Genomic DNA, 23,874 nt, shown 5'->3' on the forward strand with positions numbered 1-23,874 from the left:
AAGCTTCCCTTGTGAACAACAAGTACCATAATCCATCGCTCGAATAAATCTGACGTCCGAGGTGGTGCGATTTGACAGCGGTACCCAACACCCAGTCTGTGACTAGACGAACCCTCTGCAGCCAGTCGAGTTTCTTTTGTTCGTTATTCGGTGTTACCGGTGGTCCCGGACCGCTTCGCAGGATGTCAGACGGAGGCGGTGGCGACGACAACAGCGGCTCCATGGAAGTGTCGGCTGTTCAGACGGTTGCGGACGCCTCGGTGCTCCAGAAACACATTCGAAAGCTTGTCCCACTGCTCCTGGAAGATGGCGGCGAGGCCCCAGCCTCCCTGGAAACCTCCCTGGAGGAGAAAAGCACCGTGGAGCAGATGCGGAAATTTCTGAGCGACCCTCAAGTCCACACTATCTTGGTGGAGAGAAGCGCGCTTAAGGGTAAAATCTCTTCGTCATTATTGGGCGGCTAAGCTAGCTAGCCCGACTACAGCCAGTGGACGATTTTGCTGACATGAACTGGCACAGCTCTGTTATTCTCTAAAAGTCACAGATCACGCAAAATTCGAGCTATTTTCCCCCATCAGAGTTAAAATTTGAATTAATGTTAAATATTTGACACTAAATCTTTGGTATTAATGTGAGGGTTGAAAAAAAATCTGTGTATTAAATTCTAATAGTGCAGATATACTTTTATATCCATCTAAATCCAGCGCGCTTATTATAAATGGAAAGAAACGCTGCAGTCGTGTTTAAAAAAAGACATTGATTTTGAATGGAAACCAACACTGCACCACTATAAGTGCCATGAGTCTGCAACTATAAACTTATCTGCACATTATCCCTTCAAATGTAACTATAAAACATAAACAAGCGACCTTGTTGGGAATATAAACGGGAAGATCAGAATCACTTTTGCGAGTCATGCTGCCTTTTTTTTTTTTTTAAGTCATGTGAGTCAGCATGTATCAATGAAGACATTATATTCAGTTTCCTTCTGACTAAGTGGTCCTGTGCCTCAGAAAAAAAGGCTATTCATAGTATCGTATTACAAATGATCTGATTGAAAAATATAATATTTTTCCAGAGGATGTCGGCGATGAAGGAGAGGAAGAGAAGGAGGGCATCACTTATAGCATCAGCATTGACATACGCTATGGGCTCAAGTCCAACAGGTAAACCCACATTTCAAAAGTCAGTTCTGTTCATTTTGTCTTTTATTAAATTTGTTTATAATAGGAGTGAAAGTGTGTTCCCATGGAAATTCCCAACAATTTTTGGGAATTTTGCAGCCCTATTTAATAGACTCTGTCCTGCAGCTTGGCTCTCATCAAGAGGACGGGCGTCATCGATGCAGACAAACCCATATCGACCCAAGTCCGCGTCCTGACGCTGAGCGAGGATTCTCCTTATGAGACTCTCCACTCCTTCATCAGTAACGCCGTCGCTCCCTTCTTCAAATCATACATCCGTGAGTCCGGAAAGGCGGACAGGTAAATAATTCCACCTAATTCCATTGGATGATGCTCCCTTGTATGTGCTCATGGATTCATCTCTGCGTAGGGACGGAGACAAAATGGCGCCATCCGTGGAGAAAAAGATCGCCGAGTTGGAGATGGGCCTCCTGCACTTGCAGCAGAACATCGAGATCCCTGAGATCAGTCTGCTCATCCATCCTATCATCACAAACATCGCCAAGCAGTGCTACGAGCGCGGCGAGAAACCAAAAGTCACCGACTTTGGAGATAAAGTGGAGGATCCCACTTTCTTGAACCAGCTGCAGTCTGGAGTCAACCGTTGGATCAGGGAAATTCAGAAGGTAAGACAGAACCTTTTCTTCACACACATGCTAAGATGAACTCTCATTCTAATTCCTCTGCTTCCAGGTGACCAAGCTGGACCGTGACCCGGCATCAGGCACGGCCCTCCAGGAGATCAGTTTCTGGCTCAATCTGGAGCGGGCCCTAAACAGGATCCAGGAGAAGAGAGAGAGTCCGGAGGTTCTGCTCACGCTGGACATCCTCAAGCATGGGAAACGTTTCCACGCTACTGTCAGTTTTGATACGGACACTGGTGAGTTGATGGCATGGTTGAAATTTTGTTGGCACTTTTGTACCCAAGAAACAAATAATTTTTGATTTATGACAAATTTATTTTTTCCCAGGTCTGAAACAGGCGGTTGAAACTGTCAATGACTACAACCCTCTGATGAAAGACTTCCCCCTTAATGACCTGCTCTCCGCTTCTGAGCTGGACAAGATCCGTCAGGCTCTGATGGCCATCTTCACCCATCTGAAGAAGATCAGGAACACCAAGTACCCCATTCAGAGAGCCTTGCGTCTGGTCGAGGCCATCTCCAGGGATTTGAGCTCGCAACTTTTGAAGGTGTTGGGCACCAGGAAGCTCATGCACGTCGCCTACGAGGAATTTGAAAAGGTACGGGTCATGCATTTGAAGTGGTCACCTTAAGAATACATATTGCCGCAAATCACAAAAGGTTCACTGTATAATTTTTTTCTACAGGTGATGGTGGCCTGCTTTGAGGTCTTCCAGACCTGGGAGGATGAGTATGAGAAACTCCAGGTGCTCCTGAGGGACATTGTGAAGAGGAAGCGAGAGGAGAACCTGAAGATGGTATGGCGCCTCAGCCCCGCCCACAGGAAGCTCCAGTCCCGCTTGGATCACATGAGGCGCTTCAGAAGGCAGCACGAGCAGCTGAGGGCTGTCATTGTTCGTGTGCTAAGGCCTCAGGTATGCATACTGTCATCATCTTGTTATCTTCTCCAATTAATCATTTGTATCACCTTTCTGTGTATCTCCAGGTCTCCGCCGTGCCTCAGCACGCCCCTGGAGAGCCAGTGGAGCCTCAGGACATGAAGGTAGCCGGAGTCCTCTTTGACGCGGCCGACGCCAACGCCATCGAGGAGGTCAACCTGGCCTACGAGAATGTCAAAGAGGTGGACGGCTTGGATGTGTCCAAGGAGGGCATGGAAGCCTGGGAAGCGGCCATGAAGCGATACGACGAGCGCATCGACCGCGTGGAGACCCGCATCACAGCCCGCCTGCGCGACCAGCTGGGCACGGCCAAGAACGCCAACGAGATGTTCCGCATCTTCTCCCGCTTTAACGCCCTCTTTGTGCGCCCGCACATCCGCGGCGCCATCCGCGAGTACCAAACGCAGCTCATTCAGCGCGTGAAGGACGACATCGAGTCGCTGCATGATAAGTTCAAGGTTCAGTACCCGCAGAGTCAGGCGTGCAAGATGAGCCACGTGCGAGACCTTCCTCCCGTGTCGGGATCCATCATCTGGGCCAAGCAGATCGACCGGCAGCTCACGGCGTACATGAAGAGAGTGGAGGATGTTCTCGGCAAGGGCTGGGAAAATCACGTGGAGGGGCTCAAGCTGAAGCAGGATGGAGATAGCTTCAGGGCCAAGCTCAACACTCAGGAGATTTTCGACGACTGGGCACGCAAGGTACAAAGAGGTTGCCATTTAATCTGTGCAAAAAAATATATAATTGAGGTTCATAAGATGTGGTCTTGAAGCTGATACACGTCCACATTTTTTTTTCCATCCCAGGTGCAGCAACGTAATCTTGGAGTATCTGGCCGCATCTTCACCATTGAGAGCACCCGTGCCCGAGGTCGCACCGGAAACATGCTGAAACTCAAAGTCAACTTCCTCCCAGAGATCATCACCCTGTCCAAAGAAGTGCGCAACCTCAAGTGGCTGAGCTTCCGTGTGCCGCTGGCCATCGTCAACAAGGCCCACCAAGCCAACCAGCTCTACCCGTTCGCCATCTCTCTGATCGAAAGCGTGCGCACTTACGAGCGCACTTGTGAGAAAGTGGAGGAGCGCTCCTCCATCTCCCTTCTGGTGGCCGGCCTGAAGAAAGAGGTCCAGGTGCTCATTACAGAGGGTATCACTCTGGTGTGGGAGTCCTACAAGCTGGATCCGTATGTTCAGAGGTTGGCTGAGACAGTCTTCAACTTTCAGGAGAAGGTCAGTGTGAAAAAAATGATTTCTGAAAAACCTGACTGGGTGCTGAGAGTATTTTGTGGTATTTCCAGGTGGATGACCTTCTGCTGATTGAGGAGAAAATAGATCTGGAGGTCCGCTCTTTGGACACTTGCATGTTTGACCACAGGACCTTCTCAGACATTCTCAATCGGGTTCAAAAAGCTGTGGACGACCTCAACTTGCACTCCTACTCCAACTTACCCATCTGGGTCAACAAGCTCGACATCGAGGTAGGTCACACCTTTCGACTAGTCGCCAGTCAATCGCATTCACACTCATTTATTTGTTTAGATTGAGCGCATCCTGGGAGTACGTCTACAGGCCGGACTCAAGGCTTGGACTCAGGTGCTCCGCGGCCAAGTGGAGGATAAAGCCGACGTAGACATGGACACAGAGGCTCCTCAAGTGAGCCATAAACCAGGGGGTGAGCCCAAGATCAAGGTCAGCATCATAGATCATCAACTGGATTCTACAATTGCTGTGAACATCATCGTGATTCAAGATTTTTGTTTTCCTTCCTAGAATGTGGTCCATGAGCTCAGGATCACCAACCAGGTCATCTACTTGAATCCGCCCATTGAGGACTGCCGCTACAAGCTCTACCAAGAGATGTTCTCATGGAAGATGGTCATCCTTTCACTTCCCAGGATCCAGAGCCAAAGATACCAGGTAGGGAAGATTAAAAGTCCGTTTATGACAAGATTCCAGATTAATTGAATAATTCTTCGCCAGGTTGGAGTCCACTACGAGTTATCGGAGGAAGAGAAATTCTACCGCAATGCTCTGACCAGGATGCCAGATGGGCCTGTCGCTTTGGAGGAAGCCTACAATGCAGTGGAAGACATAGTCGGTGAGGTGGAGCAATACGTCAAGGTAAGAATTACCCACCCTGCTTGACGTGTGATGGCCAACCATTTTTATTCACGTTGTCATATGTGCTCGTCTCCTTCCAGGTGTGGCTGCAGTACCAGTGCTTGTGGGACATGCAGGCTGAGAACATCTACAACCGTCTGGGTGAAGACCTCACCAAGTGGCAGGCGCTTCTCGTCCAGATCCGCAAAGCACGTGGAACCTTTGATAATGCAGAGACACGAAAAGAGTTTGGACCGGCCGTCATTGACTATGGAAAAGTATGGACGACCTTGAATACGTAGTATGTAGCCAATACGTCTTCTTGCTAAAATGTGCTTGAATGTTTTTTGTTTTTTTTAATGATTGACAGGTCCAGTCTAAGGTGAATTTGAAATATGACTCATGGCACAAAGAAGTCCTCAGCAAGTTTGGCCAGATGCTGGGTCAGAACATGCAGGACTTCCATGCCCAAATCTCCAAGGTAAGCTATGACGAAATCTTTTTTTTTCTTTTTTTGCATCACCGAGACGTGACAAAAATTACATGACATTGTCATTTTAGTCCCGTCAAGACCTGGAGCAGCATTCCGTGGACACGGCCAGCACATCAGACGCTGTCAACTTCATCACATACGTCCAGACTCTGAAGCGGAAAATCAAGCAGTTTGAGAAAAATGTGGACGTGAGTAGATCTTTTAATTTTTTTTTATCCAAACAGCATGACTAGGTCACCCCGGTTTCAATTCAAATGCTCTTTTGCAGTTGTTTCGTAACGGGCAGCGCTTGCTGGAGAAGCAGCGATTCCAGTTCCCTCCGTCGTGGCTCTACATTGATAACATCGAGGGTGAATGGGGCGCCTTCAGCGACATCATGAAGCGCAAGGACACGGCCATCCAGCAGCAGGTGGCTAACCTGCAGCTGAAGATCGTCCAGGAGGACAAGGCTGTGGAAAACCGCACCACTGATCTGCTCAACGACTGGGAGAAGACGAAACCAGTCGCTGTAAGATGAAATTTGATAGTTGTCGTTTACAGCCGGCTGTGATTCAACCGCACACCTTCAATAATATTCTCCATCAGGGTAACTTGCGACCCGAGGAGGCTCTTCAGTCTCTCACCATCTATGAAGGCAACTTCGGCCGTCTGAAGGTCGAAAGAGAGAAGTGCGCCCGTGCCAAAGAAGCCCTGGAGCTCACTGACACCGGCCTGCTAAGCGGCAGTGAGGAAAGGGTTCAGGTAAGAGTCGAATAACCACCAAAAAGCATCATTTCATTTGTTAGTGGCAACCAGCTACATGATTATTTCCAAATCGTAGGTAGCACTGGAGGAGTTGCATGACCTGAAGGAGGTCTGGTCCGAGCTTTCCAAGGTGTGGGAGCAGATTGACCAGATGAAAGAGCAGCCTTGGGTGTCTGTCCAACCTCGCAAGGTAACAAATAACTCTGAAGTAGAAATCCCGGTTATAGTTCCTATTCAAATATTTTTTTGTATTTACATCTTTTTTTTGTGTGTGTTCATAGCTTCGTCAAAATCTAGATGCCCTTCTGAACCAGCTGAAGAACTTCCAAGCAAGACTAAGACAGTACGCTTCCTACGAGTATGTCCAGAGGCTGCTTAAGGGATATATGAAGGTCAAGGCGACTCTGAAACAATCAATAAACACAAATAGGACACTGGGTTGATTAAGTTGTAACCTTTATTTTGTTGCTTTGAACAGGTAAACATGTTGGTGATCGAGCTGAAGTCGGAAGCTCTGAAGGACCGCCACTGGAAGCAGCTGATGAAGCGTCTGCACGTCAACTGGGTGCTGTCGGAACTGACCCTGGGTCAGATCTGGGACGTGGATCTCCAGAGGAACGAGATGGTCGTGAAAGACGTGCTCCTGGTGGCCCAAGGAGAGATGGCGCTGGAGGAGTTCCTCAAACAGGTTAGCTCGCATCAGGCAGTGGTCGATTACATTTAGCTTTGGAGTATTTGGCTTGCTGATAAGTTTTTTTGCAGATCCGCGAGGTGTGGAACTCATACGAGCTGGACTTGGTAAATTACCAGAATAAGTGTCGACTGATCAGAGGATGGGACGACCTCTTCAACAAAGTCAAAGAACACATCAACAGCGTGTCTGCCATGAAGTTGTCGCCGTACTACAAGGTAAATGTTGGATGTGTTCATTGCCTGCAAAACTGTAGTCATAACAATGTTCTTTTTTTTTTTAGGTGTTTGAAGAAGATGCTCTGAGTTGGGAAGACAAACTGAATCGCATTATGGCTCTGTTTGACGTCTGGATCGATGTCCAGCGTCGATGGGTTTACCTGGAGGGCATCTTCACGGGAAGTGCTGACATCAAACACTTGCTGCCTGTAGAAACTCAAAGATTCCAGAGGTTAACAAAGAACCACCATCTCCTTCTAGCTGCCAGCAACTGCAATGCAACCTGACTCCAAAATATTTTTTTTCAGTATCAGCACGGAGTTCTTAGCCCTGATGAAGAAAGTGACCAAGTCTCCGCTGGTGATGGACGTGCTGAACATACAAGGGGTGCAGAGGTCCCTGGAAAGACTGGCTGACCTTCTTGGTAAAATCCAGAAGGCCCTGGGTGAATACTTGGAGAGGGAAAGATCTTCATTCCCAAGGTAAACTCAGTAGTTGAGAGACTTTTTTTTTTAAAGACTGAATGCATATTGTTGCAGTTCCACTTAGATCCTGCAGGTGTCATAAGCACACTTCCAAACTGTTGTCGCTTGTACAAACGTTCAAGAAGAAGCAGTTAAACTGCTAATGCTAAAAACAACACTATTTGACGCTGACACATGCAGACACACAGCTACGTTTGAAAAATGAGTTCAGCCCGTTGTTTGGTGGCTTCCAATCGGCACAGTGAGAAGGAAACAGGTCATAGATTGGAAAACCTCACTCAACAGTACGAGCTCCTTGTTTGTTTTCCCTTTTCAGTCAGTTGCTGCTAGGAGTTGAGCGAACATATCACCTAATGTCTCTTCTGAATCGCTCATTCCAGATTCTATTTCGTGGGAGACGAGGACCTCCTGGAAATCATCGGCAACAGCAAGAACGTGGCCAAACTGCAGAAGCACTTCAAAAAGATGTTCGCCGGCGTCTCCAGCATCTTGCTCAACGACGACAACACCGAGGTGCTGGGGATATCATCCCGAGAGGGCGAGGAAATCGTTTACAAGACGCCCGTCTCCATCACGGAGCACCCCAAGATAAACGAGTGGCTCACCTTAGTGGAGAAGGAGATGAGGGTGACGCTGGCCAAGCTGCTGGCGGAGTCGGTCACGGAGGTCACGGGCTTCAACAAGGGCAGCGCCGTCGACCTGAACCAGTACATCACCTGGATCGATCGTTATCAGGTTCAATATCGGGCCGTTTTTGAAGATTAATTTGCGTCAATTTTGAATCTGTGTAACTTTTTTTTTTATTTTGGCTTTCCACAGGCCCAGCTGGTGGTGCTGTCCACCCAAATCGCCTGGTCGGAGAATATCGAGTCTGCCTTGACTACAGTCTCTGGTGGTGGGGACATGAGCCCCATGCAAGGGGTGCTGTCAAACGTGGAGGCCACACTCAACGTGCTCGCTGACACCGTGCTGATGGAGCAACCTCCGCTTCGCAGAAGGAAACTGGAGCACTTGGTTAGGCGGAAAAAAAAATCTCATAAGTCTAGGTACCAGTTTTGAGTTTTTGTCTGACTTTTTTTTTTGTGTCCCCCTCAATCAGATCACCGAGCTGGTCCACCAACGTGACGTGACCAGGACTCTGATCAAGAACAGGATCGACAACCCCAAGTCCTTCGAGTGGCTCAGTCAAATGCGCTTCTACTTCGACCCCAAGCAGACGGACGTGCTGCAGCAGCTCTCCATCCAGATGGCCAACGCCAAGTTCAACTACGGCTTCGAATACTTGGGCGTCCAGGATAAGCTCGTCCAGACACCGCTGACTGACCGCTGCTACCTGACCATGACTCAAGCTCTGGAGGCTCGCCTCGGGGGCTCACCGTTTGGTATGTTTGCTTTTTGCTGCTTAAGCATTTATTTAAAATTCTGATTCCGTTAATAAGTCCGTGTTCTGCTAGGTCCCGCTGGCACAGGAAAGACAGAGTCTGTGAAAGCTTTGGGTCACCAGCTTGGTCGCTTTGTCTTGGTCTTCAACTGCGATGAGACTTTTGACTTCCAGGTCGGCCATTTTAAAAAAATATATTTTTAGTCATGCGGATGTTATACAAAGTATCTATACCTTTTTTTTTCTTTTTTCTGTCCTCTTCCTTAGGCCATGGGTCGTATCTTCGTAGGACTGTGTCAGGTCGGCGCTTGGGGCTGCTTTGACGAGTTCAATCGTCTGGAGGAGAGAATGCTGTCTGCCGTCTCCCAGCAAGTCCAGTACATCCAAGTGGCCTTGAGGGAACACAGCAACCCCAACAGGGACAGAAGTATGTCAACATACAAAATTAGTGACACAGGACAGCTTGAAAGCGGACCTCTGTAAAGCATCTTTCTTGTTATCCCTTCAGGTGTGCCTGTCACCACTGAGCTCCTGAACAAGCAGGTGAAGGTGAGCCCAGACATGGCCATCTTCATCACCATGAATCCCGGCTACGCAGGCCGATCCAACCTGCCCGACAACTTGAAGAAGCTCTTCCGCAGCTTGGCCATGACCAAGCCGGATCGCCAGCTCATCGCCCAGGTCATGCTCTACTCCCAAGGCTTCCGCACGGCCGAGATCCTCGCCAAGAAGATCGTCCCGTTCTTCAAGTAAGACCAGATTTGGGTTCGAATTGAATTCCCGAGAACTCTGTTGCTAATCTCCTCTTTGATTTCAGGCTGTGCGACGAGCAGCTGTCATCCCAGAGCCACTACGATTTCGGCCTCAGAGCGCTCAAGAGCGTGCTGATAAGCGCTGGCAACGTGAAGCGCGAACGTATCCAGAGGATCAAAAGAGAGAAGCTTGAACGCGGGGAGGTCGTTGATGAGAACGACATTGCAGAGAACCTTCCTGAACAAGAGGTGATGTTTTTTCTCCCCCAGATAAAAAATGGAATCATCATTTTTGGTGCCCACTGATGTCATTCTGCCTTTCTTGCTGTAGATTCTAATTCAGAGCGTGTGCGAGACCATGGTTCCCAAACTGGTGGCCGAGGACATCCCTCTTCTGTTCAGCCTGCTGTCTGACGTCTTCCCTGGCGTGCAGTACATGCGTGGCGAGATGACCGCCCTGAGGGAGGAGCTGAAGAAAGTCTGCAGGGAGATGTACCTCACCTACGGCGACGGTGACGACGTGGGCAGCATGTGGGTGGAGAAGGTAAGCGAAAAGAACGTCCGTCTGGTGTTCTTAGAAGTTCCTGTGTGGTCTTCTGACAATGTGTCCTTCAAATATTTTTGTACGTAGGTGCTGCAGCTCTACCAGATCACACAGATCAACCACGGTCTCATGATGGTGGGACCTTCGGGGAGTGGAAAGACCATGGCGTGGAGGGTGCTCCTCAAAGCCCTGGAGAGGCTGGAGGGTGTCGAGGGAGTGGCTCACATCATCGACCCCAAAGCCATCAGCAAGGACCACCTGTATGGAACCCTGGACCCTAACACCCGCGAATGGACTGACGGCTTGTTCACTCATATCCTCAGGAAGTGAGTTATGAAATATTTGGTTAGGTTGTAAATTAGCAAAACAATGTCATTTGAACTTTGACCTCCCTGAAGTACGTGTGACACCATGATGAAAAGGCCTGAGGATTTTTTTCATTGACAGGATCATTGACAACGTGAGAGGGGAATTGCAGAAGCGTCAATGGATCATCTTTGACGGAGACGTCGACCCCGAGTGGGTGGAGAATCTCAACTCCGTCTTGGATGACAACAAGCTGCTCACGCTGCCCAACGGAGAACGTCTCAGCCTGCCGCCAAATGTAACAGCAGCTACTCTTTTTCTTCTCATGCGTGTCAAATGTGGTGTTAACCCGTCTCCGGTTCTCTCCAGGTGCGCGTTATGTTTGAAGTCCAGGACTTGAAGTACGCCACCCTGGCCACAGTCTCGCGCTGTGGTATGGTGTGGTTCAGCGAGGATGTGCTCAGCACGGACATGATCTTCAACAACTTCCTGGCGCGTTTCCGCAGCATCCCTCTGGACGAGGGAGAAGATGAGGCCCAGCGAAATAGGAAAGGCACCGAGGACGAAGAGGAGACCGCTTCGCCCATGCTACAGGTGAAATGAGACTCGCCCGCCATGTGATGACCTCTTCACTGACACCTCCTTTATCTCCAGATCCAACGTGATGCCGCCACAATCCTGCAGCCTTACTTCACCTCCACCGGCCTGGTCATCAAGGCTTTGGAACACGCCTCTAAGATGGAGCACATCATGGACTTCACCCGCTTGCGTTGCTTGGGTTCTCTGTGTTCCATGCTCCACCAGGCGTGCCGCAACGTGGCGCTCTACAACAACAACCACCCCGACTTTCCAATGCCCATCGATCAGCTTGAGCGATATATGCAGGTCAGCCATCAATTTGAACATTTGTGAATGTTTTAGCAATTTAAATGCATTTTTTTACAAGCTTCTTGTTTATTTACAGAGGTATCTGATCTACGCCATTCTGTGGTCGTTCTCCGGCGATGGACGCCTCAAGATGAGAGCTGAGCTTGGGGAATATATCCGGCGCATTACCACCGTGCCCCTCCCCACTGCTCCCAACATTCCCATCATTGACTACGAGGTAAAGACTCCAAAAATGGTGGACAAGTCACAGCCCATTTCCCCATTTTTTTTTTTTAATCTGAATATTCCTTTTCTGCTCAGGTTTCTATCACAGGCGAGTGGCAGTCTTGGCAGGTCAAGGTGCCCCAGATTGAAGTCGAAACCCACAAGGTGGCCTCGCCAGATGTGGTGGTTCCCACCTTGGACACGGTTCGCCATGAGGCTTTGCTGTACACTTGGCTAGCTGAGCACAAACCACTCGTGCTGTGTGGACCTCCTGGCTCTGGAAAAACCATGACTCTGTTCAGTGCCCTCAGAGCCTTGCCCGATATGGAGGTGAGACGAAGTGAAATGTGTGTCAGACAAAAAGACATTCCATAAAATGAACAGTAAGAAACGTTCTTTTATTCACTTTGCCAGGTTGTCGGTCTGAACTTCTCCAGTGCCACCACCCCAGAACTGCTGCTCAAAACCTTTGACCACTACTGTGAGTACCGTCGTACTCCCAACGGTGTGGTCCTTGCGCCCGTCCAACTCGGCAAGTGGTTGGTGTTGTTCTGTGATGAGATCAATCTCCCCGACATGGACAAGTACGGCACACAGAGAGTCATCTCCTTCCTCCGACAGGTACAAAATGTTTTTTTTGTTTTTTTTAACAAACAGCAGCGCCATCGCTATGTTAACGGCCATGCTGTTGTTTACTTCTACAGATGGTGGAACATGGAGGGTTCTACCGCACCTCGGACCAGACTTGGGTCAAACTAGAGCGCATTCAGTTTGTGGGTGCTTGTAATCCTCCCACTGATCCAGGCAGAAAGCCCCTCACACATAGGTAGGAATTCTGATTGCGATATTTGATTGTTTTAAAAATATCTTCTTTTTAATTTAATTTTTCTAAAATTATTTTTTGAATTTTTTTTATTTTAAATATATAATTTTTAACTTATTATTATTTTTTCATATATATAATTGTTTAACTTTACAATAGTGGGTCACTTGAATTTGCCGCTAACTATTTTCCATGCACGGCATATTTCCAGGTTCTTGCGTCACGTTCCTGTGGTGTACGTCGATTACCCTGGCCCAGCCTCTCTCACTCAGATTTATGGCACTTTCAACCGCGCCATGCTCCGCCTCATCCCCTCTCTCCGAACTTACGCCGAACCTCTCACTGCCGCCATGGTTGAGTTCTACACCATGTCTCAGGTAAGCTTTGAAAATAATGGACACTTTGCATTAAGTCAAAGCTACTGTAAATATTCACTTTGTTAAATGTATCTGCTTTCAGGAGCGTTTCACCCAGGACACACAACCTCACTATATCTACTCTCCCAGAGAGATGACTCGCTGGGTGAGAGGTATCTTTGAGGCCCTGCGACCACTCGAGACCCTCCCGGTGGAAGGACTTATCCGCATATGGGCTCATGAGGCTCTCCGCCTCTTCCAGGATAGGTTAGTTGATGTCATCTTCAAATGTACCATTCATATTTCCCCATCTGACTTTTCTCATGTTATAATTGTGCTTGTCGTTCGACTCATTTCTTTCCAGGCTGGTCGGCGATGAAGAGAGAAGGTGGACCGATGAAAACATCGACATGGTTGCGCTCAAACACTTCCCCAACATCGACAAAGAGAAGGCGCTCAACAGACCCATTCTCTACAGCAACTGGCTCTCCAAGGTAAACACTGCACTTAAACAAGAATAAAATATCGAAATATAATTCTGTCTTTTGTTTAAATGTAGGACTACATCCCAGTGGAGCAAGAGGAGCTGAGGGACTACGTGAAAGCCCGTCTGAAGGTCTTTTACGAGGAGGAGCTGGACGTCCCGCTTGTACTGTTCAACGAGGTGTTGGACCATGTTCTGAGAATTGATCGGTGAGCAAACACTTCCCATTCATCACAATTTATTATCCGTAGGTTAAATCTCAAATGTAAATGTCCTCCTCTAGAATCTTCCGCCAGCCACAGGGACATCTCCTGTTGATTGGTGTGAGCGGAGCAGGGAAAACCACTCTGTCTCGCTTTGTCGCCTGGATGAACGGACTTAGCGTTTACCAAATTAAGGTTTGCGCCACAGAATTTTCAAGTTTTCCCATACTTGTGTCGTTGTGTTCATAGAAACAATTTCTGTGCGTCTTCAGGTACACAGGAAATATACCGGCGAGGACTTTGACGAGGATCTCCGTACCGTCCTGCGTCGTTCCGGTTGCAAGAATGAAAAGATCGCTTTTATCATGGATGAGTCCAACGTGCTGGATTCGGGCTTCCTTGAGAGAATGAACACCCTGCTGGCCAACGGAGAGGTGATTTTGCTAATCAAATTGCACCACTGATGATTTTTTTTTTTGCCAAGAGTTGCCTTTAAGAATCCCGAATGTGATGAAATCCACAGGTTCCTGGCTTGTTCGAGGGAGACGAGTACGCCACCCTGATGACGCAGTGTAAGGAAGGCGCTCAGAAGGAGGGCCTGATGCTGGACACGCACGAGGAGCTGTACAAGTGGTTTACCAGCCAGGTTATCAGAAACCTCCATGTTGTTTTCACCATGAACCCCTCATCGGAGGGCCTGAAGGACAGAGCTGCCACATCTCCAGCCCTCTTCAACAGGTGAGTGGATTGGAAATGATGAAATACACTTGGGAGGGACTTTGTTGGTAAACAACAATTTTCCTCAAGGTGTGTCCTGAATTGGTTCGGAGACTGGTCCACTGAGGCTCTTTACCAAGTGGGCAAGGAGTTCACCAGCAAAATGGACCTGGAGAAGCCCAACTACAAAGTGCCAGACTACATGCCCATCGTGTACGACAAACTTCCCCAGCCGCCGTCTCACCGGGAGGCTATCGTCAATGGTTGCGTGTTCGTACACCAAACGCTTCATCAGGTAAACCGGTCATGAATTTAGGAATTCACATATGTTATGTTATACAGTACGTAGTTGAAGTCAACACTTGTCACAGGCCAACAACCGTCTGGCGAAGCGAGGCGGTCACACCATGGCTATCACTCCTCGCCACTACTTGGACTTCATCAACCAGTACGCCAACTTGTTCAACGAGAAGCGCAGCGAGCTGGAGGAGCAGCAGATGCACCTCAACGTCGGTCTCCGCAAAATCAAGGAAACGGTCGATCAGGTACAAAGTCTGTCACCTTTGACCTTTGGTACTTGCGCCCTCTTCTGGCGAAACGATTGACGTCCCTTCTCCTCTTTTGAAGGTGGAGGAGCTTCGTCGCGACCTTCGAATCAAGAGCCAGGAGCTGGAGGCAAAGAATGACGCCGCGAATGACAAGCTGAAGAAAATGATTAAAGACCAGCAGGAGGCCGAAAAGAAAAAGGTAAGATTAACCTTCTCTTCTTCTTCATGGTATCAATTTTAATTTCGGTATTGAAACCCTGCGTCTCCTCTGATACTAGGTGATGAGCCAGGAGATCCAGGAAGCCGTGTACAAGCAGCAGGAGGTGATCAAGGACAAGCAACTGAGTGTCAAACAAGACTTGGACCAGGTGGAGCCAGCTGTCATTGAGGCTCAGAATGGTATGTGCAGCGTACATTGGAATTGATTGAATTTGGAGTTTCTTGAAATTTTTTTTCACTGCCGTATCATCCATAAGCACTGTACGTAGACTAGTGATAAAAAAACATGTTCATGTGATGTTGCTAGCCGTTAAGTCCATTAAGAAGCAGCACCTGGTGGAGGTGCGTTCCATGGCTAACCCGCCTGCGGCAGTCAAGCTAGCACTGGAGTCCATCTGCTTGCTCCTGGGCGAGAGCACCACCGACTGGAAGCAGATCCGCTCCATCATCATGAAGGAGAACTTCATCCCCACTATTGTTAACTTCTCTGCCGATGAGATCAGGTGACGGCTGTTTTGTGAAATTGTTTACTAAAGAGTTTTTTTTTTTTTTCTCTCTATTTTCCTTGACCCCACGGTGCTTTTGCATCGTCATCGAACTAGCGGTGAGCTCAATTAAACGGCAACATCTAGTCGAAGTGAGGGCTATGACCAATCCCCCGGCGGCAGTCAAACTGACCCTGGAGTCGATCTGCCTTTTGCTTGGCGAGGAGACCAGTGACTGGAAAAAAATCAGACAAATTATTATCAGAGACAATTTCATCGGCAGCATAGTCAACTTTTCCTCTGAGGAAATGAGGTACCGACCGGTGTCCCCCGCCTCTGTTCGCTTGCTATCTGATGGATGAGCAAATCAGTCAATCGGCACACCAATGAAGTGACACCATTTTGTCCCCCCCCCCCCCCAAAAAAAAGACATTCTACCATGGATGGGAAATTAAAATGACTTAATTTGATATTTTGCTGATGCTCGCCGTGCTCCCGCTCCTCCTCTCCTTAAAAATAGTCCATTAATTCATGTTAAAATTTTCCTGTGATTCATGATTGCAACACGTCCAAATTTCAATTACTAGTAAAGTCGGTTTACTTTTTTCCACTGGCCTCCAGTTTGGAGCACTCGAACCTAAAACCAACCGCTTTTCATCTAGTGACTCCATCCGTGAAAAGATGAAGAAGAACTACATGTCCAACCCGAGCTACAATTACGACCAAGTCAACAGGGCCTCGCTAGCTTGTGGGCCTATGGTGAAATGGGCAATTGCTCAGGTAACTAAACATAAAAATAGCAAAAAAAAATTTCAAAACACTTTACTGATGAATGCTGTCTTCTCTTTAGCTCAACTATGCCGACATGCTGAAACGTGTGGAGCCTCTCCGTAATGAGCTCCAGAAGCTCGAGGACGACGCCACGGACAACAAGACCAAGGCGGAATCGGTGGAGCAGATGATCAGGGACCTGGAGTCTAGCATCGCTCGCTACAAGGAGGAGTACGCCGTCCTCATCTCGGAAGCTCAGGCCATCAAGGCTGACCTGGCGGCGGTCGAGGCCAAGGTTGCCACTTTTCTAAATCAACCCCCACCCCCCCCCCCCACCCCTTCCTTGTCTGTCTATTTTGTTTCATGATTTATTATTTTTTTTAATCCCGACAGGTGAACCGCAGCACAGCCCTCCTGAAGAGTCTGTCTGCAGAGAGGGAGCGCTGGGAGAAGACCAGTGAGACCTTCAAGAACCAGATGTCTACCATCGCCGGAGATTGCTTGCTCTCTGCCGCCTTCATCACGTACGCTGGCTATTTTGAGCAACAGATGAGACAGAATCTCTTCACAACTTGGTCTCATCACCTGCAGCAAGCCAACATACAGGTATGAGGAAAATCCCCAAATATGGATGCTAGTGTACGTTGTCGCTTGATGATGAACAATCTCGATTTCTTTCTCAGTTCCGTACCGACATTGCCAGAACGGAGTACCTCTCCAACGCAGACGAGCGGCTCCGCTGGCAGGCCAACTCTCTTCCGGCGGACGATCTCTGTACAGAGAATGCCATCATGCTCAAGAGGTTCAACAGGTTGGTATAGTTTTGGTTTTTTTCTTCAAAAGTTCAAACATTTGCCCACCGCTGCTTTATAGCAACAAAGATTTTAAACTCATCATGGCTTCCTCAAGGTACCCGCTGATCATCGACCCGTCTGGCCAAGCCACCGAGTTCATTATGAACGAGTACAAAGATCGCAAGATCACCCGCACCAGCTTCTTGGATGACGCCTTCAGGAAGAACCTGGAGAGCGCCCTCCGATTCGGAAACCCTCTACTTGTTCAGGTAGAGAACTTGAATGTTTTATTGAGCAACTTCATCGTATTAAAAACAATTGTGGTCACTGGTAGGATTGTATTTATATTAGTTTTCTTTCCCTTCAAGGACGTGGAGAGTTACGACCCCATCCTGAACCCAGTGCTGAACAGAGAGGTCCGTCGAACCGGGGGCCGTGTCCTCATCACTTTGGGAGACCAGGATATCGATCTGTCACCTTCCTTTGTCATCTTCCTCTCCACACGAGACCCGACGGTAAGGAGGCAAAGCTAAACATATCACTTAGCTCTCACACATTCTCTAACTCTCTCATCCGAACGCAGGTGGAGTTCCCGCCAGACTTGTGCTCCCGTGTGACATTCGTCAACTTCACGGTGACTCGCAGCAGCCTTCAGAGCCAGTGTCTCAACGAGGTGCTGAAAGCGGAGAGGCCCGACGTGGACGAGAAACGCTCAGACCTCCTCAAACTGCAGGGTGCCTGACACAACCATGACATCAGGACATTTCGAAACCAGCTGGGAGGCTGAAACACAACTCATCGGAATCTCTCTTAACACCTCAGGTGAATTCCAGCTGCGTTTGCGACAGCTGGAAAAATCCCTCCTGCAGGCCCTCAATGAGGTCAAGGGGCGAATCCTTGACGACGACACCATCATCACCACGCTGGAGAACCTGAAGAAGGAGGCCGCCGAGGTGACCAGGAAGGTGGAGGAGACGGATATTATCATGGCAGAGGTGGAGGCCGTGTCGCAGCAGTACCTGTCGCTGTCGTCTGCTTGCAGCAGCATTTACTTCACCATGGAGTCACTCAACCAGGTCTGAACGTAGACTCCGAGCCGTTGAAGGCAACCATCCACTCACATTTTTTTTTAATGGTTTTCTCCAGATCCACTTCCTCTACCAGTATTCTCTTCACTTTTTCCTGGACACCTACCATACTGTACTGTACGAGAACACCAACCTCAAGAATATCAGTGACCACTCGCAAAGACTCGCTGTCATCACCAAGGACCTCTTCCAGGTATGACGTGGAGAAATAGACAAGAAAGGGAAAAAAAATGTTCACATGGACTGTTTGTTTTTAGGTGGCATTCAACAGGGTTGCCAGAGGAATGCTGCACCAAGACCACATCACGTTTGCCATGCTGCTGGCTAAGATCAGCCTTAAGGGAATGACCAGGTCAGTAGTAAAAATTGAGCTTGATAAGAGAGCTTCAAATATCAATGTAGCCCCTAATGGAGCTTTTTTTATTTCTTTTTTTAGCGAGCCCTCATACGACGCAGAGTTCCAACACTTCCTCCGTGGTAAGGAGATTGTGCTTACTGGCACGACCCTGCCCAAGGTCAAAGGTCTGACCACAGAGCAGTGTGAGGCAATGATCCGCCTCAGTCGCCTGCCTGCGTTTAAGGACTTGGTGACTAAAATTCAGTCGGATGAGGTGAGCAGTCTGAAATGCATTTTTTTTTTTTAAATCTACTCTTGAGGTATTTAAGCGACAGCCTTTTATGTTTTGTCACCTCAGCAAATCTTCATGTGGCTGGAGAGTAACACTCCGGACCTTGCTGTTCCTTACTTGTGGTTTGAGGAGCAGCAGTCAAGTAAATAATCCCCCCCCCCCCCCCCCCCTTAAGCCATCATTCCTCATGAGCTGCTCTGAACACTGCTTCTTCTCCTCAGCTACCATCGGCCAAGCAGTTCACCAGCTGCTGTTGATCCAGGCCTTCCGTCCGGACCGTCTGCTGGCCATGTCGCACACCTTTGTGGCAAAGGTGCTGGGAGAGGCTTTCATGAGCATCATCGAGCAGCCCATCGATCTGGCTAACATCGTGGATAGTGAGGTACGGATGTTTTCCAAACAGAATAGTCGCTTCTTCTCGGTGGGGTTGACATTCTCGCCTCCTCGTGCGTGCAGGTGAAGCCCAGCACGCCAGTGCTCATGTGTTCTGTCCCGGGCTATGACGCCAGCGGTCTGGTCCGGGATTTGGCTGCCGAGCAGAACAAGCAGATCACTTCCATCTCCATCGGTGAGAGCAACACACTTTTCTGAAACAGAAATCCCAACAAGCCATTTCCTTCCATCTATTCACATCAAAGCAATTTAAATTGTTGCTGATTAATATCTTCGATCATCCACAGGGTCGGCCGAGGGCTTCAACAAGGCCGACAGAGACATCAACACCGCCGTCAAGTCAGGCAGGTGGGTGATGTTGGAGAATGTCCACCTGGCCCCCGGTTGGCTGATGCAGCTGGAGAAGAAACTCCACTCCATGCAGCCTCATGCCAGCTTCAGGCTCTTCTTGACCATGGAGATCAACCCCAAGGTATCACACTCCCTCACACCATGGGAAACATTGGATTATTTTTTTTTAATGTCTTGGCTATTTCTAAGTGGTTCATCTTAACATTATCTCCCCCCCCCCCCCTCCCAGGTCCCAGTGAATCTGCTTCGTGCTGGTCGCATCTTTGTGTTCGAGCCACCTCCCGGTGTGAAGGCCAACATGTTGCGCACCTTCAGCAGCATTCCCGTTGCTCGCATGTGCAAGGTAACAAGCGCACAACTCCCCATTTCCTGCTTGATTTAGTTGAATCTATTTTTCTCCTCTGCGTTTGTACAGGCTCCCAACGAGCGTGCCCGTCTCTACTTCCTCCTGGCTTGGTTCCACGCCGTCATCCAAGAGCGTCTCCGCTACGCCCCGCTGGGCTGGTCCAAGAAGTACGAATTTGGAGAGTCCGACCTGCGCTCGGCCTGCGATACGGTCGACACCTGGCTCGACGACACCGCTAAGGTTTGTGCTAATTCATATACGTTCAAAAGAGGCCGGAAGCCATTTTGTTTCCTACCCCTGCTCTAAAATGACATTGCAACAACCGCAGGGTCGTCAGAACATCGCCCCAGACAAGATCCCCTGGGCCGCCCTAAAGACCCTCATGGCTCAGTCCATCTACGGCGGCCGCATTGACAACGAGTTTGATCAGCGCCTGCTCAACACCTTCCTGGATCGCATCTTCACCAAGAGAAGCTTCGACAGCGAATTCAAGCTGGCGCTCAATGTGGACGGCAACAAAGACATCAAGATGCCCGACGGCATTCGGTCAGTAGCTGTGCCCGCATTTCTGAACTGACTCAGGAGGTTAATGTCAGCCCACGTATGATTTTTTTTTTTTTTTTTCTTCTTTACTTTTCCTCCAGGCGCGAGGAGTTCATGCATTGGGTTGAGATGCTTCCCGACACGCAGACTCCATCTTGGCTGGGGTTGCCTAGCAATGCAGAAAAAGTCTTGCTCACCACTCAGGGTATGCCGCCAGCAGTCCTCATTAATCCTTTATTGGTTACAAATTGAACCGGAATACTCACAACTCACCTCTCAACAAGTTTATTAACAGTCTTTTTTTTTTCTATTCCAGTGTTGTAATGTTCACTGACAGCGTTTTATCATTCCAAGCAGGAGAGATGTTACACTTAGCCCATTTCTCTCCTCATCTTCCATCGGTCATCATTTATCTCTTGTATATTGTTGTTGTGCAGTTTGTGTCCCCCTTCTAATCACATTTACAAGGTAAAAGGAGTGCGTATCCTCACCCTCCAGCAGCTGTTATTTCACAAGCCAACATGTCGCTTTGCTGAGTCAAAACCCCCACCCACCCCCACCTCAGGCACTCTCACCTACCCTCGTTATGAACTCGCTTGCCACTTTATTGGGTACACCTCTTAAATGCTGTTGAATGAGACATGCCATGGGAATAAGCAAATTCATGAGTTGGTGTACCTTATAATAAGGCGAGTTGACTGGATATGCCAATCAATACTCCCCTACCCTCACTAATAAGGCTGTTGTTGTTTGGTACTGCCCAAAGCAAGATACCAATTTTTTTTGGATTTTTTTAATATCAATTGAAAAACTGCATGTATTTTTTTTTTTATGTATCCAAATGACGTGAAAGATTTCCATTCTGTAATCTTTTTAATTTATTATTCCAATATGTATGTCATCTTGACATAACTATTGGCACGAGGCACATTTAAGATGGCCACGATTTGAGCATATTTTCATAAATCATAGGACTTATATTTCAATGTTACACGTGTCTGATGTGTATTGCCTGAAGCCTTGTCATGTTGTCCTTTTTTTTGTGATTAACTCCGAAGCCATTATGGAGAAGAGCTTTTGTGTTGCACTTATTAATTTCTCCTCCCACCGCGACTTTGTCTCCCTACCTTCCTCGCTCACTCTCCCCCCTCCCCCCTCGCTCTTTCCTCACCGGGCTGCTCAGGCACTGACATGATGGGTAAGATGCTGAAAATGCAGATGTTGGAGGATGAGGATGACCTCGCCTATGAGACCGAGAAGAAGGAGCGCACGGCGTCCACCGCCGACGCCCAGCCGGCCTGGATGAGGACGCTGCACACCACCGCCGGCAACTGGCTGCAGCTCATGCCTCAAACCGTCAATCCCCTCAAACGCACGGTGGAGAACATCAAGGTAACAAGCCAAACGCACCAGAGGTGAAATCTGCTCTTCATTTCGGTGTTTGTCACTCGTGAAGCGACAAAGGTAAAACTATGGAACCAACTGGACGTAAAACTCTTCCTGTAACTTGTCTTTTTTTAAATTCCACTAGGACCCGCTGTTCCGCTTCTTTGAACGTGAGGTAAAGATGGGCGGCAAGATGCTACAGGAGGTCCGTCAGGATCTGTCGGACGTGGTGCAAGTGTGCCAGGGCAAGAAGAAGCAGACCAACGACCTGCGCACTCTGATTAGCGATCTCGTGAAAGGTATAAGGAACATTTTTAAAAAAAGAAAAAAAAGCTGGTAATCTTGATGCTCATTCTTTTCCACGTTTCAGGCATCCTCCCTCGCAGCTGGTGTCGCTACACCGTGCCCGTCTCCATGACCGTCATCCAGTGGGTGGCGGACTTCAGCGAGCGCATCAAGCAGCTGCAGCAGATCTCACAGGGTGCTGCCAGCGGGGGTGCAAAGGAACTGAAGGTAAAACATGATTGTGTTTGGAATGTGTGGAGAAGAAGGAGTCACTGCCCATCTAAATGTATTTCCTCCTCCTTTTCCAGAATATCCACGTGTGCCTGGGGAGCCTGTTTGTACCCGAGGCGTACATCACCGCCACCCGCCAGTACGTGGCCCAAGCCAACAGCTGGTCTCTGGAGGAGCTTTGTCTGGAGGTTAACGTCACCAACGCCCAGGGTGCCACTCTGGATGCGTGCAGCTTCGGCATCAAAGGTCTGACATGCCTCTTTTGACAAACACTGACCAAGTTTATTGTGGGGGGGGTATTTTGTTGGGGTTTATTTTAAATATTTAGTTTGGAATTTTAGGAAAGAAAAAAATCTGAATGTTCCGACACACAATTGTGCACTTTAGGACTCAAACTGCAGGGGGCGACATGCGGCAACAACAAGCTGTCCTTGTCCACGTCCATCTCAACCGAGCTGCCTCTCACTCAGCTCCGCTGGCTCAAACAAGGTGATGGTGAAAAGAGACACACGGTAAGGAAGAGCGCCATCTACAGGTACAAGTTGTTGTCACACCCCTTTTCCATACACACGCTCACCATCATGTTCTTTTTCTTAGGTCACACTGCCCGTGTACCTCAACTTCACCAGGTCGGACCTCATCTTCACGGTCGACTTTGACATCGCCACCAAGGAAGATCCGCATAACTTTTACGAACGCGGCGTGGCAGTTCTGTGCACAGAGTAGTCGTAGTCAGAAATCTTTGTCGTAAATCCGACCCATATAATCCTTCGTATGCGCCCTTAACCACACATTTTAGTTTGCACAAGTTAATTCGTGAACATTTGTGGACCAGTAGTAGTATTAGAAGATATATATATATACTTTTTTGTGCAAGTGTCTTGAAGGTTTTGAGGAAGTGGTAAGTTGGTATTTCATGTTTGGAAAGAGGACATTGGCAGAAAGAACGTGTTTTATATGAAAGAACAGGAATGTTGTTGTATTTTACATTGAATAAAGCTTGCTGAACTAAAAGTACCAATTTGTGTCTAATGTGCGACATTGCACTGTGACATCACACATCGACGCGTTCACGTTGAAGTCCAACAAAATAAGATTTATTTTTGATGAAGTGGTAACAAAAAAAGTGCATCAAGTCAAGAGTGCAGTAAACAAAGTGCATTTCAAAATCACTTGACAACATTCTTCTGATGCAGACTGCCCTCAATCTTCTTCTTCCTCCTCCATGTTGACAATGCGCTGCCTCTTTATCAGCTCCAGCTCATCAACTTCAGCCACCTCCAGCTTCCTCTTGACCATCACATCGAGATTACACGAGTCAGCCGTGCTCTCCAAGGAGCTCTCGGCCATCTGGGCGTCATGGTGGCGCACGTCCATGCCCGTTGCTACCGCTTGGCTGCCGGTCATCTCACACAGCCAAACCTCGGAGTTGTCCAAACACTTCATGTGCACGTCCAAAAGATGACACCCGCTTGGTGTTTCTGTTGCAGGTTTTACTGGTTGTCTAAAACCTGTGGACGGAGGGTGAAGAAGAAAATGCCTGCTCCGACATGAGAAGCGACCTCGTCCTCCTTTTCCTTGCAGCTTGGTTCGCCTGTTCGGGGCACTGGGTTCCATGTTGATCCCGTCAGAATCCTCTGAGCTTCCGTCA

At 48.5% G+C, this 23,874-nt stretch overlaps 1 protein-coding gene across 1 annotated transcript; it reads left to right on the plus strand.

The window, feature by feature from the left end:
* Positions 1–52: 52 nt before the first annotated feature.
* Positions 53–23,240, plus strand: dync1h1 (dynein, cytoplasmic 1, heavy chain 1). The gene is made up of 77 exons (XM_061302165.1): positions 53–432; positions 1,079–1,166; positions 1,311–1,484; positions 1,555–1,810; positions 1,878–2,064; positions 2,156–2,427; positions 2,515–2,742; positions 2,814–3,467; positions 3,573–3,995; positions 4,064–4,243; positions 4,305–4,454; positions 4,536–4,682; positions 4,746–4,886; positions 4,967–5,143; positions 5,236–5,346; positions 5,427–5,546; positions 5,627–5,866; positions 5,944–6,099; positions 6,179–6,292; positions 6,384–6,494; positions 6,581–6,790; positions 6,865–7,011; positions 7,077–7,243; positions 7,320–7,493; positions 7,877–8,231; positions 8,316–8,510; positions 8,596–8,878; positions 8,951–9,051; positions 9,145–9,304; positions 9,386–9,626; positions 9,695–9,878; positions 9,961–10,173; positions 10,261–10,499; positions 10,621–10,777; positions 10,849–11,073; positions 11,134–11,364; positions 11,444–11,584; positions 11,668–11,901; positions 11,986–12,192; positions 12,276–12,397; positions 12,606–12,771; positions 12,854–13,017; positions 13,115–13,244; positions 13,310–13,443; positions 13,518–13,632; positions 13,710–13,871; positions 13,961–14,175; positions 14,245–14,449; positions 14,526–14,699; positions 14,782–14,901; positions 14,981–15,101; positions 15,229–15,424; positions 16,069–16,186; positions 16,257–16,472; positions 16,571–16,783; positions 16,861–16,988; positions 17,087–17,240; positions 17,340–17,486; positions 17,555–17,705; positions 17,794–18,047; positions 18,118–18,252; positions 18,317–18,411; positions 18,496–18,670; positions 18,755–18,830; positions 18,910–19,070; positions 19,145–19,256; positions 19,369–19,553; positions 19,662–19,775; positions 19,848–20,018; positions 20,107–20,324; positions 20,423–20,526; positions 21,505–21,713; positions 21,853–22,006; positions 22,078–22,220; positions 22,301–22,469; positions 22,611–22,735; positions 22,821–23,240. Exons 1-77 carry the CDS (start codon positions 183–185, stop codon positions 22,947–22,949), a joined length of 13,923 nt encoding a protein of 4,640 aa, XP_061158149.1. The 5' UTR covers positions 53–182; the 3' UTR covers positions 22,950–23,240.
* Positions 23,241–23,874: the final 634 nt, after the last annotated feature.

The sequence above is a fragment of the Syngnathus typhle genome, linkage group LG16, assembly GCF_033458585.1.
Source record: "Syngnathus typhle isolate RoL2023-S1 ecotype Sweden linkage group LG16, RoL_Styp_1.0, whole genome shotgun sequence".
Taxonomy (NCBI): Eukaryota; Metazoa; Chordata; class Actinopteri; order Syngnathiformes; family Syngnathidae; genus Syngnathus; species Syngnathus typhle.

Bases quoted from the DNA above. Each gene is read 5' to 3' on its own strand.
- dync1h1 (XM_061302165.1), top strand. From the start codon at position 183: ATGTCAGACGGAGGCGGTGGCGACGACAACAGCGGCTCCATGGAAGTG. The intron at 3,996-4,063 runs GTCAGTGTGAAA...TGGTATTTCCAG, and splicing joins TCTTCAACTTTCAGGAGAAG to GTGGATGACCTTCTGCTGAT. The intron at 22,221-22,300 runs GTAAAACATGAT...CTCCTTTTCCAG, and splicing joins GGGGTGCAAAGGAACTGAAG to AATATCCACGTGTGCCTGGG.